The 15,500-nt window shown below is 44.2% G+C and overlaps 1 protein-coding gene across 2 annotated transcripts in view; it reads left to right on the top strand.

Moving 5' to 3' along the window:
• SMAD9 (SMAD family member 9) overlaps window positions 1–15,500 on the top strand; it is a 444,811-nt gene that overhangs the window by 87,772 nt on the left and 341,539 nt on the right. For both annotated transcript variants that reach the window (XM_069640626.1, XM_069640627.1), the window contains exon 2: window positions 12,441–13,090. In XM_069640626.1, coding sequence (XP_069496727.1) covers window positions 12,679–13,090 — 412 coding nt within the window. In that variant the 5' untranslated portion in view covers window positions 12,441–12,678. The remainder of the gene's footprint in view (window positions 1–12,440; window positions 13,091–15,500) is intronic.

The raw sequence follows: 15,500 nt of genomic DNA, 5'->3' as shown, positions 1-15,500 counted from the left end.
AAAGGAGACTTCATTTGACTTGACATTCATACAGGTACAAGGGTGTTGGGTGGGGAGGGGGATTGGCGTTGGGGATTGGGGGGGGTGGGAATGGGTGTTTGAGATTGTGGGAGTTGGGGGTCATGGGCAATTGATTCACCAAAATATAAGACACCATTTGCACTAGAACAGAGGTGAGGACTAAGATTTGTAATTGGGCACGAGAGAAGTAATATGTGCCTAGGTACAAATGTGTGATTTAAGTGCACTGAAATCTGTTAAAAAAAAAATTGTCAATGAGCTTTTGCCGCACACGATGGCAGTCCCTGCCTACTAAACACTCACTGCATGGAAGCAATTGATCCCCAGCATGTGTGTTGTCCTCCGGGGGAACCATATTGACATCTGGGGATAGTGTGACTCGTTGCCTGATGCACATGTGCATCATGGCACACACTACTACTATTTTTCCCACCTTCTCTGGCTTATCCATCAGGGCGCCTCTTGTTAGATGGAGACACTGGAAATGTCCCTTCAGTAGTCCAAATGTTCACTCGATGCACATCCTGATTCCAATGTGTGCCTTGTTGTAGGCCACCTCCTGTGGTGTACATGGATTGCAGACAGGTGTCATCAGCCACAGCAAATGTGGGTATCCAGAGTTGCCTGCAAAGGGCATAGCTGTGCCAGTAACAGAAATATGAGCAGGTGTGGCATTTGGTCCTGGCATGTTGATCAACAGTTTCTTACTGTACATGTGATGCATTGGGGAACACCATGGTTGTCTATCCCTACATTATTCAATGTCTCATGTACTATGAGGAGGCCTGGGCTTTATCACTTTGGAAATCACCCTTTCAGGCATCACTGAAACCACCAGATGTAACAGTCATACACTGTAACTGGATTCCCAATGTACAAGTTGTCTGTGATAGTCCTGTGTTGGTCTCTTATGCATGTGCCCTGAGGGGCATACGGTTCATGTTGTGCACTTTTTTATGTTAGCGTTCCACCTCTAGGTAAATTACATTCATGCTTTGTAGCTTACATGCCATCACTGCCTGTCAGTGTTGAGCTATCATCATGCACTGGTCAACTATGTTGTTGCCTTTGTAGGTATGGTTTCCCTATGTTTTGTGGTACTTGTGACTCACAAGTCAATGACCTTGCTTTGGGATCATGCATTACTATCATGATACAGCATTGGCCTGCAAGGCCTTGTCCTCTGGGGTGTTGCTTCTAATGTGTTGTATCAGAGGGCAGGCCCTTCATGCACAGGCCTGTGACAGGGCATGCATTGAATTCTCAATGCAATGGGTGTCGCCCCCTCTTTCCAGGACTAATTCCCCTTGTGATGCATGCATGTGATGCATGCATGTGATGTATGATGGCGCTTGTGCTTACCCCTGATCCATGGCCATTGCCCTGTGTGGGTTTCCATGAAGGCAGTGTGCTGTTCCCCAGGATGATGGAATCATCGCTGGAACCTGGGAAATGAGCACAGCAGTATGTCACAGGGAGGTATGCATCACAGGCCACCTGTATATTCATCAAATTGTACTGTTTCCTATTTCTGTAGACCTCTTCCGATGACTTGGGCCCACCAAGGCCACATGTGTGCAGCCCAGGGCTGTTATGACATTGGGGAAGTGGGCTGACATTTATCTGTGCCAGAGTGGTGAGCAGGGAGATGTGCTGTGGTGCATGCCACATATGTGCAATCAGCACCTGGCCAAGCAAAATAGAAAAGGTGGGTTGCGGCATGCCTGCAGTGTGCTGGTAGGTGCCTGTGGCAAGGAAGTGCAGCACCAACACAGGCTTCAGCATTGGTGCTATGGCAGGTCAGATATTAATCCTGCTTTGGATGTCATCCTGTATCAGGGTGAGTAGCTCAGCAATGGTCTCCCTGTTGAGGTGGTACAGTATTATGAGCTGCCTTTCTGTTTGAATCCAGGCTTCTGCATATTTTAAAGCAATCTAACAGACTAAACCAATTGACGGGTGTAGATGGATTTTTTGAGATCCGGGAAGACATGTTTTGCTGGATCAATGGCAACACTTCGTTTAGGGTACTCCTCCAGTCACACCCAATGGAAGTTGAGTACCCCCTGATCACAAACCTGGCCCATCCAGATGAAAATTCCTGGAGATGGGCCTGGCTGAGTGACTGGATTCGAACTTGCAAAGTGAAGCCTGACCGCGTGTTGGAGGCCAAAGCTTCTCTCGTGAGCTATCCACTTGGACACGACCACCAATCTAGCTTCAGATCTGCCAGAAGCGCGGAAACTGCTCTCCTGGATATCCGTGAAGACCTGCTCTCCAACCTTGACTCTAACATTCCCTCTGTCCTCATCCTACTTGATCGCTCCTCTGCTTTCGACACAGTCCACCATACCACCCTGCTCAATCCTCTCCGTGACAACCTGGGTATCACCGATCAGGCTCTGGCCCGGCTGACCTCTTTTCTCTCTGATCGACCCTCCAAGGTACGACTTGGGTCCTTCCTATCTTCTATCTCCCTCTCTACCTGTGGTGTTCCCTAGGCTGATGACACCCAACTCATTTTCAGGCTTTCTTCAGCCACCTCCTCTCTTTCCCTCATCTCTGACTGTCTCATCGCCATTCAAAATTGGTGTGCCACCAACGATCTCTGTTTAAATGCCAACAAGACTGAGATCCTCCTCATTGGTACACCCTCTCCATCCTTTCCCCTCACTCTCTAGTCGGCCTCCTTTGGCCTTCCTCCTGCCCCTACTTGCAAAGCTAAGAACCTCTGGGTCATCTTTGACTCCACACTTTCCTTCTCCCCACACATCTCTGATGTCTCTAAAGTCACACTTCTCACCCTCCCTCAGAAGCTCACTGTCTCCCAAGCTCTTATTCTCTCTAGGTTGGACTACTGTAACAGCCTCTTTCTAAATCTACCTGCCTCCACTCTCCGCCCTTTACAACTAATCCAGAACAGGACTGCAATACTTGTCCTTGGCCTCAAGCCCTGGGATCGTATCTCTCCAGCTCTGAAATCCCTTCATTGGCTCCCAGTGGAGGCAAGGATTACATTTAAAACCCTTTGCATTGTCCACAAGGCTTTCTGGGGCCTGGGTCCAAAATACCTTCAACTATCCCTCCGTAAATACCTTCCCTCTCGAGCCCTTCGCTCCTCTACCTCTACCTCTAACTCTCTCAGGGTCAGTCATTTTTCAAAGAAAGGAGCTGGAGGTAGATCGGTCTTCGGCTGGGGCCTCCGTTTGGAACTGCCTCCCTGCCACCTTGAAACTTGAGGAGAACCGTCTACGGTTCCGGAAGCTCCTCACGACCTTCCTCTTCGCTTCTGCCTTTGCCCTGCTTCTCCCCTGCTGATCTGCCCTCTCCCTCGGCACTGTGCACCTGACCTCCCTCTGTCCTTCGGGCCCAGGTACCTGCTCACCCTGCCATCCTCCTGCACTGCCTCTAGGCCACCCCTTGCACTGGGTTCTGTATCTGTACCCATACAGTTCCCCACCCACTTTTCCTCTGCACTTATCTGATACACCCTATGTGACTAACCTAGCACCTTTTGCCTCTTATAGCCTGCACTACCACCGCTAACACCCTATTTAATTATTTATTTACTTGTATTTATTTTGTTCTCTCCTATGTGCTGCACTTTCCCCCTTTTTCCCTTCCCCATGCACTTTCCCACGTTTCCCTTCCCCATGCACTTGCGCGTTCTCAATGTCACTGGGCCTAGTAAGATAGTTGTTTTTGCTTACCCCATGTTGCCCTCCCTTCGCCTGGTCGCGCTCTGAAACACCTTTGTACGAGCGCGATATAAATAAAATATCACATCATATATTAAAGAAATGGATGCACTGGGGATAAAAGTGTTCATGTGATCACTTAATGGGATCAGTAAAGAATCCTGGACACTATCTATGCCACAAAGCCACTGATGCATTGCACACGCATGTGAAGTCGGCTTGCATGAAATGGATCCAATGTTTTCATCTCGTGATCCTCTCGGCCACTTGTCCTCCTAAGTGATAGTGATTAGCACTGACCTCCCATTTGGAAGATTTGCTAATATAAAAAATGAAATGAGTGCACAAGCTATTCCTGCTGGCTGTGTCACATGCTCTGCAGAACACTGCACTGGCTTTAACGCACACCCCTCTCTCCATTCCCACTGACAACAATAGTGCTCTGCCCTTATGTCACCGGTGAGTAATTTAATATGTCTAAAAGGGGAAAACCCATTTATTTTCAGCCCTCCGGAAGAAAGAAGAGTGGAAAGCACACACCATCTAGTTTTTGTTTGCCCCCTCGATTGCGGAGGAGACTAGTAATGTTTTAATTTCTTTCATGTTAGAAAAGAGTACACGTATTTTCAACTGCTCATAAACTAGAAACACCATTTTTATTATGAATGTTGCCATTTTAGGAACATAGTGGATATGAAAGGAGATGAAAAATTACCTAGTTACATGTTTAATGTGGCAATTAGACATTCTGCTGTGATTATTATTACACCATGAGCCGTGCCTGTCAGCTAGTTATAAGAGATTTAACCCAAGGATCACTGCACAAAGCAACACATCAAAAGGAATGTCTGGAATATGAAAAAATCTTACTGTGAAAAACATGCTTGTAACTATAGGTCAGTGAGAAAAATACTACCTTTTAAAGCCACTCCACGTGACTGAGGGCCCACAATGCTGTTCCCTATGGATTCCACCGACCGCGGGTGACTTCTAAAATGTTTGCAGGTTTGAACAATTATCCATCTATTCAGTCACACACATGGGTCTATCTCACAGTGCTGGCAAAAAAGAGGTAGGGTCCAATTGAAAATGATGCTACTTCTCCCCACTCCCCAACCGACCTACAGCCGGGGTCACACCACCCGCATACGGCAACAATAAAAATTCATTTATATGTGTAATTGAAAAATTGCATCAGCAAATGGAAGTAAAAGAAATAATTTCTGGGACAAAAGCACCACTGTCAATTGGCCCACTTTTAAATGTCAATGACCTGTGGCCCTGCCTTTGGGCACATCTGTAATATGAGTATTGACGCTATGGATGAGAGTGAACACTATCCCATTACCCTCAGCTTGTCCAGTGAACAGTCATCACAATTACTTGGTGACAGAATTGAAGAGATTAAGACCAATCAAACAGCCAATTGACTCAAATAGAGCTCAGGGAATTTAGATACCAATAACAGTATGGACCACGATTTAGGACCAACGTTGCTTAAAAATGAGCTGTGCAGCTCTAGTTATGATTCATTTATAAGTTCTTGAAACTCTTATTAAAAACTCAGTATTTAAATAAAATGCATAATGCTCGACATAAACAAGCTAGATTATACAAACGTGAGGTTGACATAAATATACAAAATGCCTAAAGGCAATATTGTAAAGATCTGATGTACATTACCTAAGCACTATAACCCGAGCAGGGGGCATTACCTGTCAGGTAATTCCCCGAGGCATAAGTTAGAAGCCTGACGGTGGGTGGGTGGGTGATTGGCTGTTTCTGGCAGAGGGCATTACCTACCGTCACAAAGAGATCAAAGAAGAGGTATGGCCATTCAGGTTCCTGTCCTGTCGTTTGGCAGACTCGGCTGGTCTGGCCAGAATACACATCACCTTCCACAGATGAGCTGACTCGCAGGAGCGGACACATGTATGATATCAAATTGGATGTGACTGTAATAATTATGAGAATACCATCAACCATACCCTATCTCAGGTATTTCTTATGTTTGAAGATTATTCTGCCAACAGACGGTAGGCACATATTTATAGGGTTTTGGAATGTGTGCATATCTTAAATGCAGCCCCTACGTTGCAGAGACTTGTCGGTCACTGCAGCTGTCAAATAGGCACCTGTGAACTCTGAACCTGCCGTGTGCCACTGGTAGGCAGGTGCTGCAAATCCGAGTATTGATGCAGCAGGACACATGTAAACACTATGATTTTGACATGGAGCTTATGCAAGGGGAATCGGATTAGCAGATTTCTGTTTTCAGAGAGGGAATTGCCCTGATAAATGTATTAATTTAATAAAAATCAAAACAGCCAGGGCTCCTACACCCTTGCCAAATGGCAATCTGTTCCATTGTCAATGTTTTTATCTTTACACTTTGCCACCTTTGCTTCTGAATTTAATTACTATGCAAGTTGGACTAGAAGTGCCCAGAGTCAAATAAAAAAATACAGTACTGGCTTTGCTAATAACACAAGACCGGGGTAAGCTTGAGATGGGAGTCTGTCAAGGAATTTTAGTCTGGATTCACAGCATAGACAAAGTGTTTCATTGATGGAGTAGCCTATGCAGGGCATATATTATAGTAGAGGTTATTTCTACTATTGCACATGACTGTGTATGTTTTCCCCTAGTTTGTATTCCTTAACATTGACGTCTTAGCCACTCCTGCGTTTTATCACCACCCCTCCCCCAGCCGAGCTTCATCATCCCCACGCTTCCCTTCCTTATCCTGAGAAGTTTCACTGCCATGCACTGAAAAGCACCGAGCAGGACCTAGCATTTCTGGGATTGCTGATTGCCTCTTGAGGGTGCCTGCCTAAGCATAACAAATAATACGGCCTTTAGATTGATCTTTTAATGAACTTGAAAATGCCGATCCCCATTGCTTGGTTCTGGAGTGAAATTCAAAGTAAAAGAAATGCTGGTGTCTGTGGTGCACAGGTTATATCAGGGAGTGATTCTTGCCAACTGTGTTGCAAAACACCCCGTTGCAGCAAGAGAGTGGCTGAAATCCCAAACAACCCCTTAGTGTGGCACCCTTTCAGTAGAAATGGATTACCCCTAGAAGACTGCTGGGCTCTCCTACCCTGGTATGAGATTTGGTTGACTGTACGAACCCGGTCTTACCTGCACGACGGTTTCTGACAATTTCATGATTGCACCTTTTTTTCTATCCAAAGCGCACATGTAAACGTGTATAGAGTCTGAGCGGGGACAGCACCAACTTTGTCAGCCACGTACTCTAAAAGCCAATTTTCTCCTTGTTTTGTTATGAACAAATGGCCTTTTAGTTTACTTCAGCTACAATGCTGTGCAAACTTAAAAACACTAGCTAAAATAGATGAAATATTCTATTCTGAAAATCATAAGGAAGTTGAAGAGAAAGGCGATAGTAAGCAGGCACTGTCGCAACAGGGTAAATGAGAGGAAAACAGGATGGAGAAGCAGATAGGTGTTGTTTAAATCAGAGCGAATTCGGTAGCGGAGCATAACATTTGTGTTGCAATGTAAAGAGTTTAATAAGGGGCAATGAGAGAGGCTATATGATTAATGAGGAGCCAGACAATGGATATATTTAAATATAGTACATTGAGAAATGATACAAAGTAAGCATTGTAGAAGTTGAAAGTAAAGTAGCAGTCAGCAAAAGGAAATAAGAGAGGTAGAGATATAAGTAGTCTAATGAAAATTACCGAGCAGACAAATGGTAGTACATTGAAAGGGAATTAAAGTACATGTAAGATTCCAGTGCAATTAGGTAACCATAAATTGAGATATGAAGAACTCGAATAAGGATCAGAGTTTGGTTGCTTGAAATATAATTAAAGAGTGCTCTTCAAGGAAATGGGAATTAGAAAAAAGAGAAACCAGGGCAATGTAGGAAAATAGTGGATATGAAAAGAGATGAAAATGACCTAGTTACATGTTTAATGTAGCAATTAGACATTCTGCTGTGATTATTATTACACCATGAGCCGTGCCTGTCAGCTATTTATGAGAGATTTCACCCAAGGATCACTGCACAAAGCAACACATCAAAGGGAATGGCTGGAATATGAAAAAATCTTACTGTGAAAAACATGCTTGTAACTATAGGTCAGTGAGAAAAATACTACCTTTTAAAGCCACTCCACGTGACTGAGGGCCCACAACGCTGTTCCCTATGGATTCCACCGACCGCAGGGTGACTTCTAAAATGTTTGCAGGTTTGAACAATCATCCATCTATTCAGTCACATGCATGGGTCTATCTCACAGCGCCGGCAAAAAAAGGTATGGTCCAATTGAAAATAATGCTACTTCTCCCCGCTTCCCCAACTGACCTACAGCCGGGGCCACACCACCGGCATACTGCAACAATAAAAATTCATTTATAAAAGTAATTCAAAAATTGCATCAGCAAATGGAAGTAAAAGAAATGATTTGTGGGACAAAAGCACCGCTGTCAATTGGCCCAGTTTTAAATGTCAATGACCTGTGGCCCTGACTTTGGGCAAATATTTAATATGAGTATTGACGCTAGGGATGAGACTGACCACTATCCCATTACCATCAGTTTGTCCAGTGAACATTGTGATAGAATTGAAGAGATTAAGACCAATCAAACAGCCAATTGACTCAAATAGAGCTCGGAGAATTTAGATACCAATAACAGTATGGATCACGATTTAGGATCAACATTGCTTAGAAATGAGCTGTGCAGCTCTAGTTATGATTCATTTATAAGTTCTTACACTTAAATCATTGAAACTCTTATAAAAACTCAGTGTTATTTGAATTAAATGCATAATGCTCGACATAAACAAGCTAGATTATACAAACGTGAGTACATTGAAAGGGAATTAAAGTACATGTAAGATTCCAGTGCAATTAGGTAACCATAAATTGAGATAAGGAAGAACCCGAATAAGGATCAGAGTTTTGTTGCTTGAAAGATAATTAAAGAGTGCTCTTCAAGGAAATGGGAATTAGAAGAGAACCCCGGGCAATGTAGGTAGGGACAGTTGGGAAAAAATCAAAGATCACACTCATTTTCGTGTAAAAGAAGAGAGAGGAAGAGAGGCTTGGGAAATAGAACAGAGGTAGGACAATGACAGGAAAGAGGGTGAGAGGCAGGGGAAATAATGTCATGCTATTATTTAAATGAAACCATTGAATTCAAGGTTTAAGTGGCCAGATGCTTTGAAGAATTGTGCAGTTCATGTGAGATTCAACAAAAAGAAAGATTCTAGACTTGCCCACATACAATTGACAATACAGGAAAAATAAGGGATCATGAAACCAAGTGTAGTATCCTAAATAGCAAAAGGATGAGGGCAAAGCAGAGATAATGAAATAGTGAAGGGCAAGTGAAAAGCAGTGTTGACTGGACAAGGAAACCAAACTGATCTATTTGAAGCATATAAAGAAGAGCAATATTCACAGAGTAACACATATCAAAGTAGGATGATACTTAAGGCTGCCAACAAGTCATGACGTAATGGGAAAGATGAAAGCTTGCAGGGATAGGCAGGAGGGATTTAGGGCAAGATGGTTGGTGGGTAGGGGTCAATTTCCTTGGAATAACCATTACAAAACCCCATTGAAGAGGGGACAGGAAAGAGTTCCATTTAAGCAACGTAGAATGTCAGGGCAATGCATCTGAAGATGAGGGAAGAGCGGCTTTCTGCTTAAAGGCATTTGAAGGAGCCCAGAGGAGAGTGACTGAGTACAACATTTAGTGCCTCTGGCTGGGGTTTTAGAGAATGAATGGGTAAACTTGCTTTGGAATCGGTGCTTCTCCGAAACTGCGGTTAATCCAACAATCCTCGGGCCTTCTGCATTGACAGTATAAAACAGATATTAGGCATACTTTGGGAACTGGTGTGCTAAAAATAAAGTGCTACAACATGATTGTGATACACTTTTGATACTAGATTTTATAAGGCAAAGTTGTGACGTTGCGTTCTGTGTTTCGTCCCTGTGGGGTGGGTGCATGGCAGTACAAGCACTCAGAGAATTGAGAGGATATGGCACAGACCTCTCTTTTAGTAGGCAGCTGTTGTATGGGTCCAATTTTATTAGGCCGAACCGAGCCGTTTTCAGAGGTACCGTTGCTCATGCTTTAAGCAAATCTTCCTTCAGGGCAAGGCTGGAAAAACTACAGGCTTTGGTTAGACGAGAGCCATATTGGAGAATTCCCACAGGGAAAGTGGTTCTTGGAATAGGCCTGAGTTCTGTTCTAAAGTTGTTTCCCCTTTTTATATGTCTTAAGACATAATTTTGCCTTTTATTTGACTCCAACTGGCATCTCCTGAAAGGTTCTCTACATGCTTCATACATGCGCAGGGCTAATATATGTGGAGGGCACACACAGTTTCCACGCTTTTGACTCCATGTCTGTTACATGTGAGAACGCAGGGAGGGGTTCAAAACCCACAGTCAGAACCTTGAGTCTGTGATTCTGCTTTAACATCAGTAAAGCCTACCAGGCCTTAGCTGTGGTGTTCCCAGGGCGGTCACATTAGCTGATATATGCAATGCTGCAATGTGGTCACCCCTCAAACGTTTTTTCAATATTACATTGGTACAATTGTGCTTAGTGGTGCAAGTTCAGATGTTTTTGAAACTAATGTTTTGTCAGCAGTCGTGACATGAACATGTTACATCTGAATCGTTTGTTACATGTTCTGTAAACAAACCTGCTTGTGGCACAGTATGCATGTCTCATATTTGACAAGATAGGAAGGGTACTGCTTGGGATATGATAAAAAAAAAACTGTCACTGGGAAGGCGGATGAGGAGGTAATGGGGAGCCAAGACTTGCTATTCACAATCCATTGGTTTCCCACAACTCTGAAATTGTGGGCACATTTCCGGCCCTGGTTATAGCTTGGTTTAAACAGGATGGAAGCTAAAAAAGAAAAACCTTTTTGTCTGTTCATAACATTTTGAAAGAAAAGTGGCACTTTGTTGGTGTCACTTCAAAGATAAGGGCTGTGACTAGGAGGTATTAAAGATTTTCGAATGGATTCCTTCCTCCCATGGAGCCAGGGCACAAGAAGAACGAACCGCTCTAAGTGCATGCCCGTCTGAAACGAAAACATTGTTTTCCTTCTATGGTGAACCTCTTGCTTTCTGTGTATGGAGGCAGTGATGGAAACGTGGATGTTTTCAATTTAGCAACCGCAGCCTGTAGCTCGAAGCTCTCAAGCGAGTTTTGGATGGACAGAAAGGCTGGGTCTGAACCCACCAGGCAGAGTTTCTTTGCCTGGTCTCCGTCAACTGCAGGGACGGAGGCATGTTTTTCAAAGGTTCCAGTACCAGAGCTTCTACTGCCAGGTTAAAAGGGTTCCATGTGATAATTCCGCCGCAAAAATATTGCGATGCAAAAATATCGCCATATTTTTCCGGCAAAATTCACACATGGACCCTGCGGGGGACACCCCCGCAACCCCTGCCCCCACATAATATCCCCAACAAAAATATCGCCTATGGCGAACCAAACGGCCATATCTACGGCGATACTTTTGTTGAGGATATTATTACCTGGTACCATTAAAAGGCAGTAAGGTCTCCGTCTAAGGACCATCCTCTAGAAGGTCCATCCTCTAGAAGGTCCGTAAGTTCGAACGGAACTTTTGGCCTGCAAAGGGCTAGCAAGCCCAGTGCTTTCACCACAAAACATGTGGTTTACCCCTAGATAGATGTAGCATTTAATAGCATGGATGATAACAAACAAACATTTCATCATTCCCCTATAAGAGAAAGGTTCTTCAGCATTGGAAGGGCCAAACTAAGCAAAAGCTTTTTTTGCACGAGTTAAAACTACGGGGCATATTGTCATATAAAGTTAGGTAACCAGTTGTGATAAAAAAAAAATCTGGTGAAGCATTTACAAATCTACACATGCATTAAGATGGTGGGATGTGGGTGGATCATTAGTGTTGTGAGTACCTTGGCAGGTATTAACAAAGGCGTGATTGTGAGTATTGAGTAATTGGTGTCTGAGCTCAAGGTTCAGATAACTAGAGAATAGTGACTTCCTTTCATATCTCCCAGGAAGGGAGGTGGCTGCCTGTGGCTTGAGTAATGCTCGAGAGAAGCAGAGACCTCCATTTTCTCTAAATTATACTATTTGGGTGAGGAGTGGTTTAGTGTAAAGGGCCGCTCTGCAGTGGCTCATGGTATATATTCGCTCTGCAATGACTCGTGGTATATATTGAGTACTCATAGATGATCCTGCTCAAGGGAGCTCAATGTTCCCTCCGCTTGAAGGAAAGCGTGAAAATGTAATAGCTTTTTTGAAGGCACTTAATTCCTTTATGTCCTAAGTGTGACACAGCAAAGAGTTTCAGAGCCTGGGTTGAGAATGTGGAGCTCCCACCCATTCTCATTTTATTGAAGGATGGGATGGTCAAGGAGATATGTGGTGATAATCTAAGGTTTAATCTAGGGATGCGATTCTTGAGGCTTTTTTTATTTAAATGTGGTCCCAGATCATGTACCGATCAAAAGTAATTCATGTTTTAAAGACGATTCTGCGGGCTACTGGAAGCCAATACAGATGAGCGCAGTGCCTTTCTGTAGAGACTATGGACTCGATTTTACAAATTTATCCAATTGAAAATTGCTTTGTGACTCAGGCCCTATATGTACATACAAATTGCACCAACACGTTTATTATTTGTGCCTATCTTAATTGCTGTGTCTATTGCTTTGCTAGGATCCGCCACAATTTCATCGACGTTTGGTTGGATGGGAAAAATGTAACGACCCAGCTGTGAGACGGATACCCAGCCTTCTCCAGTTCTGCAGAAGATTTTCTTTGAAAAACATGAAAGAAACGTTATCCTGGGTGAATTTATATTCTCTTGTTTAGCATTGAAAGATTTGTGACGTGACCACCACAAAGGAATACAATACCGCTAAGCAGGCTTCCCCCTGCGTGTGGCAGCCACTTTATGCACTCCAGCACCCCCATAAGCTCTTTGTTCTCCTTCACCAGCCCAGCGGTAAAGCGACTGCTGGGTTGGAAGCAAGGAGATGAAGAGGAGAAATGGGCAGAGAAGGCAGTTGACTCTCTGGTAAAGAAACTAAAGAAAAAGAAAGGCGCCATGGAGGAACTGGAGAGAGCCCTGAGTTGCCCAGGGCAGCCGAGCAAGTGCGTCACCATTCCACGGTCGTTAGACGGAAGGTTACAAGTGTCACACCGCAAAGGCCTTCCCCACGTGATTTACTGCCGGGTTTGGCGGTGGCCCGACCTACAATCCCACCATGAGCTGAAGCCCCTCGAAATGTGCGAGTTTCCCTTCGGTTCAAAGCAGAAAGAAGTCTGCATAAATCCCTACCATTACCGCCGCGTGGAAACCCCAGGTAATGAAACTTTTTTGCTTGCCTTTTGTAACGGCGATAAAGATCTCTTATTACATGAGGTGATTGTCGTTTATATGCTGACGAATAGAGATAAGGCAGCAAGCCGGCGCCAATAAATGCAGTCATTTATTTGTTTTCATTTGTCTGTAAGCTATTTTTGTTAAAGAAAACACATGCCCATGGCAATGTCAACAGAAGGAGTGGCACTTTGCAGAACTGTAGCTATTAAAAGACAGAGCAAACCATGTGAACATTTTTTTTTCTGGACCTTGCCATTACTTGATTTCGAAACAAACACATTATTAGAGCTGGGCGAAAATGCGCAACCGAAATTACAATTCAGTCAGGTTTTCACAGGTTCACAGTGAATATGTATGTCAAATATTTGCATGTGCTAAACCTCCTCGTAGATTGTATTTTTTGTCATTTTCAAAATCTTGCTTAACTTTTCTATTTTGTGATTAGGCAAGCACCGTTGCACAATTGTTTGTATGAATACAAACGGAACGTATTCCTTGGAGAATTGGTTGGAAACGTCACAAAAATCAATGCAATTGATATATAAACTAGTTTGTAATATAATCTTAACGCGAGCCTCCAGCTTACAGTTTCGTATATGGGTCAAGTTTTAAAGAATGTATACTCTAAAAAGTCTGTAAGTTTGATACGTTAAAACATTTTTGCTTGTTGACAAACTAAAAAAATTTGAGGAACCATTCAGATTTTCCAAACTAACGTTACAGTCATAATTCTATTAAAGACACGGAGGCGAAGTATTATGCCTAACCCTTTAATCACTACTTGAGCACCACACATAACATCACAAGTTTCATTCCCAAAAGAACTTCTATTTCCTTGAAGAGACAGTCTTTATCAATGAAACTTGACTGCTCTGCCTCAGCTGACATGTGCCCCTGTCCTCAAATCGGCACAATAACTCTCTCATAAACTGTCTGTGTCCTTCCTGCTCTTCCTCTTTCTGACGCTGCTCTCGTAAACTCTTAAAACTGAAGCCCAAGTGTCCCAACGAAAACAATCCAAATGAACTGTCCACATCCAACGTGACATGCTTTGCTGTCGACCTAGCGCTTCACGACTCGGGTCAGTTGTTCACAAACCTGTCCGCTTCACCTCTGCACCGGGAAAGGCCAAACAGAAACGCAGTCTTCCATTGGGTGGGTAATCGCAACCCAATTGCCCGTGCGCCCTTTGCGTATCACCTTGCTACATCTACGCCGGGCCTACCTCGAAGCTCGCGATTACGTGGGTGGGTTAATACTTCGCCTCCGTGTCTTTAATAGAATTATGACTTTCTGTAACATTAGTATCATTAGTATGGAAAATCTGAATTCTATGTCAAAACACGTCAGCTCCTATTATGCTTGTTCAAAGCTTACTTACCACCAACAAGTCTACCTGCTCCACCGGCTTAAAATAAAAGGGCTTAAAAGTTGACTCATTAGACCAATCCACTGCCCTCATGTCTTGCAGGCACGCTCCACAAGCGAAAGCTTTGGAGGCCATGGCCCCTCACACTGAATGTGCTATGAAACACATCCATGCCGCATAGGAGCATGATCTATTTCACCCAGCGAGCTAAGGTATCGACTGACACTCCCTGAAATGGTTTACACAACGCAATTAACATTCAACTATCGCCCGCCAGCTGGAGGGTTGCCGTCCTCGCTTCGTATTCTTTCAAGGTCTTGACTGGGCACCACTTTGGTTGAGCCAAAAAAGCTGGGAAGGATACAGAACTGATGGCTGTCTTTGTTCTCCGCTTCACGTGGAAGGTGACTCCCTCCGGAAAGAAAGATCTGGCATCTATCTCGAGTGCCCCTACATCCAAAACACTCTTGCATGCTACCAGGGAGAACAGCATGGCAAGTTCCGAATTATCCAGCCATCTCTGCAGGAACCTGAGGACTGTGTCGACATCCCATATCTTTGAATACTTCAGCCCTGGAGGTCCGATGGCTTTCACTCCTTTGAGCAACCTCGCCACCAGCGCATGCTCAGTTATCGGGGCGCCTCGAAACTGTTCGTGCTCTGCCGATATGGCCGGTCTGTTGATATTTATCATCCTGTACTCTCTGTACTGCGCGGCTATGAAATTAAGAACATGGATCACATCCGCAGAAGCGGTGTGTACGCCTCTCACCAGACACCAACTACTCCACTTGGCCATGTTGACTTGTATGATCTGGTTGTCTTAGGTGCCCAGGACTCACCAATGAGCTTGTCATCATCTCTTGAAAGGCCTGGCCATCTCCAGGATCTCCTGAAATCCCCCAGGCTATCAACCTGAGGGCCCCTTGATGGACCAGCGGGTGAGACCATTCTGTCGGATCTAGGAGAACCTGCGTCCTCTCGGGAAGCAGAACCGGAATGTTGTAAGAGAGGTCTAGCA

This window comes from Ambystoma mexicanum, chromosome 7q (assembly GCF_040938575.1).
Source record: "Ambystoma mexicanum isolate Mex_15411 chromosome 7q, UKY_AmexF1_1, whole genome shotgun sequence".
NCBI classification, from domain to species: Eukaryota; Metazoa; Chordata; class Amphibia; order Caudata; family Ambystomatidae; genus Ambystoma; species Ambystoma mexicanum.
Note: the sequence above shows the minus strand (reverse complement) of the source record. Positions and strands in the feature narration are given on the sequence as shown.